This window comes from Aphanomyces invadans (genome assembly GCF_000520115.1).
Source record: "Aphanomyces invadans strain NJM9701 unplaced genomic scaffold supercont1.44, whole genome shotgun sequence".
Taxonomy (NCBI): domain Eukaryota; phylum Oomycota; class Saprolegniomycetes; order Saprolegniales; family Verrucalvaceae; genus Aphanomyces; species Aphanomyces invadans.
The window spans coordinates 2,646-4,685 of record NW_008580189.1 but is presented as its reverse complement, the minus strand read 5'-3'; the positions used below and the strand labels follow the sequence as shown (position 1 = coordinate 4,685).

The window sequence follows — 2,040 nt, the reverse complement described above, 5'->3', positions numbered from 1 at the left end:
ATCGATTTTATGATACTGCCTCGATTCCGAGTCGCAGATTTCGAATGTGTCGTGCCATTCAGTAGATATTTTCATCGACCCCCTCCAGTACCCTGAAATTGTTTGGCGCCCTCGTTGTCATGTCTGCTGCCGCTATCAAGCAGTCCGTGAGCACGCTCTTGGCTGATGAGTGCTCCGTGCTGCCCGCCGAGTTGACCAAGTGGCTCACAAACCGTTTGGACTCTGCTGTTGCGACGCAGGGTCTGTTGCCCCGCGCCAACGAATGGTGAGTCCGTTGGGAGTGGAAAACGATGCGCTTCAGTTGTACTACTCCGTTCCACAAAAACTGTCAGGTAGTTATTCACTTGATTGAAGTATATACAGGGCAAGTGAAACGACTTGATTTTTGTTTGCCACTGCTGATGTTGAGCTTGCCCATTAGGGTTGCCGTGGTGACTCCGCCGTTGGCGACGATGAACTAGCGGTTGCATGGCGTCTTGGCGTACAAGTGGTCGGCCGCGCCAGACATGTGTGTCGAGGCGCCAGAGTCGATCACGATGCGGTGTTCGATGGTTCGTGTGTCGCAGTCTTCAACTAAAGTGCCTTGTCGGCTTCGTCGTCGCTGTCTTCTGAAAATGGTATGTCGGCTTCATCTTCGATGTCATCGCTAGGTTGTGGGGTTGCGAGGGACGACTCGGTTTCGAACTCCGGCTCAATTTTGTCTTCGCTTGAGGATACGGTTTCGGTGTCGGCGGCGGTGCCGATGGGATGGAGGTACAGTACCTGTGTCGTCGTTGTATGTAACGGATGTCTTCTGCTTGTGCCGAGAATCGTAAGTTGGGGAAGAGGAATTCGCTGTCTGCGATATATGTCTCGTGGGCTTTGACTCCAAGCCACGGGCAGTATTTGGACTCGTCGAGCGGGGTGCACTCGCTCTCAGGTCGTACTCTGTAACTAGGTACCGACGGCAGAGTCAAGGGGGTAAAGTCAAGGCCTGTGTCGGGTCTTGGATTCGTTGGATTTGAAGTGCTGCGAGGTCTTGGCGGCTCAAGAAGGTCAGTTTGTACGGGATTCTCCCGATGGACAGTTGTCTGACATCTTGACGCGTAGGTGACCAGTCTGGTTCGGTGCGGAGTGGAAGAGCTTCGCCGGGCTCCCCAAGTTTGATGGGTTCTGTGTTGCCAACATCAACGACGGCGGGCTGGACGACTTCGTCTTCCTTCGATTCGTTGTCTGGGTTGACCATGTCTAGGTCGTGTCCGTTCTCGAACATTGAGAACAAATAGACAGCTGCGTTGGAGTGGTCTTCCTTGGTGACGCGTGTCTTGACTCCGTGGCGGCCGCTCTCGCGGGACTTCTTGCGGCATTCGGCCTGCCAGTGCCCAGTCTTACCACAGTAGTGACATGTGCCCTTGGAAGAAGTGCGCTCGCCCCGTTCGGCATGGCCACTTCGTGATGCGCCGTGTCCTTGGCTTCGCCCACGCGCCTTTTCATTCGGCTTCAAGGGCGACCTTCGTCTTGGCGACGATTTGATCTTCGTCGAGCAAGGTCGACAAGAGGTCCACAAGGTGTTGAAACTCCCACGGCATCAAGGCAAGTAGCTTCACTACTTGGCTGGCAACAGACTCACCCGCGTGTACCTTCTTTAGGCAGCGCACCAGTACTTGGAACCTGTATATGAAGTCTGGTAGTGTCTCCTGGCGCGGATCACAGGTGAACTTGGCAAATTCCATCGCGACTTGGATACGATTGATCTTCGTTGTCGGCTGATGATGTGCTACGAGTGCTTCGTAGGCTGTGTGGACATGCTTCATGCCCTCGATGTGGCGGTATTGGCTGGGCGCGATCGTTTCGATGAGGATCCCCGTCCCTTCTGGTCGCCGATGCTTCATGCTTCGTTACATGCTGAAACATTCGGTAAGTTGGTCATGCATTTCCTTCGACATGAGTCTTCCGCTGAAATAGGTCTTCCAGTCGCTGAAGTTGTGCTCGTTGAGATTCAGTGTTGGAGTGATGTTCGCCCGTCTTCCTCCTTGTTTGTTTGCCGGGGTTTTGGGTTCA

At 54.0% G+C, this 2,040-nt stretch overlaps 1 protein-coding gene across 1 annotated transcript; it reads right to left on the bottom strand.

The window, feature by feature from the left end:
• Window positions 1-952: 952 nt before the first annotated feature.
• Window positions 953-1,871, bottom strand: H310_12828 (hypothetical protein; the record flags this gene model as incomplete). The annotated part of the gene is made up of 2 exons (XM_008880033.1): window positions 953-1,351; window positions 1,620-1,871. 2 exons carry the CDS (start codon window positions 1,869-1,871, stop codon window positions 953-955), a joined length of 651 nt encoding a protein of 216 aa, XP_008878255.1.
• Between the last annotated feature and the right edge of the window lie 169 nt (window positions 1,872-2,040).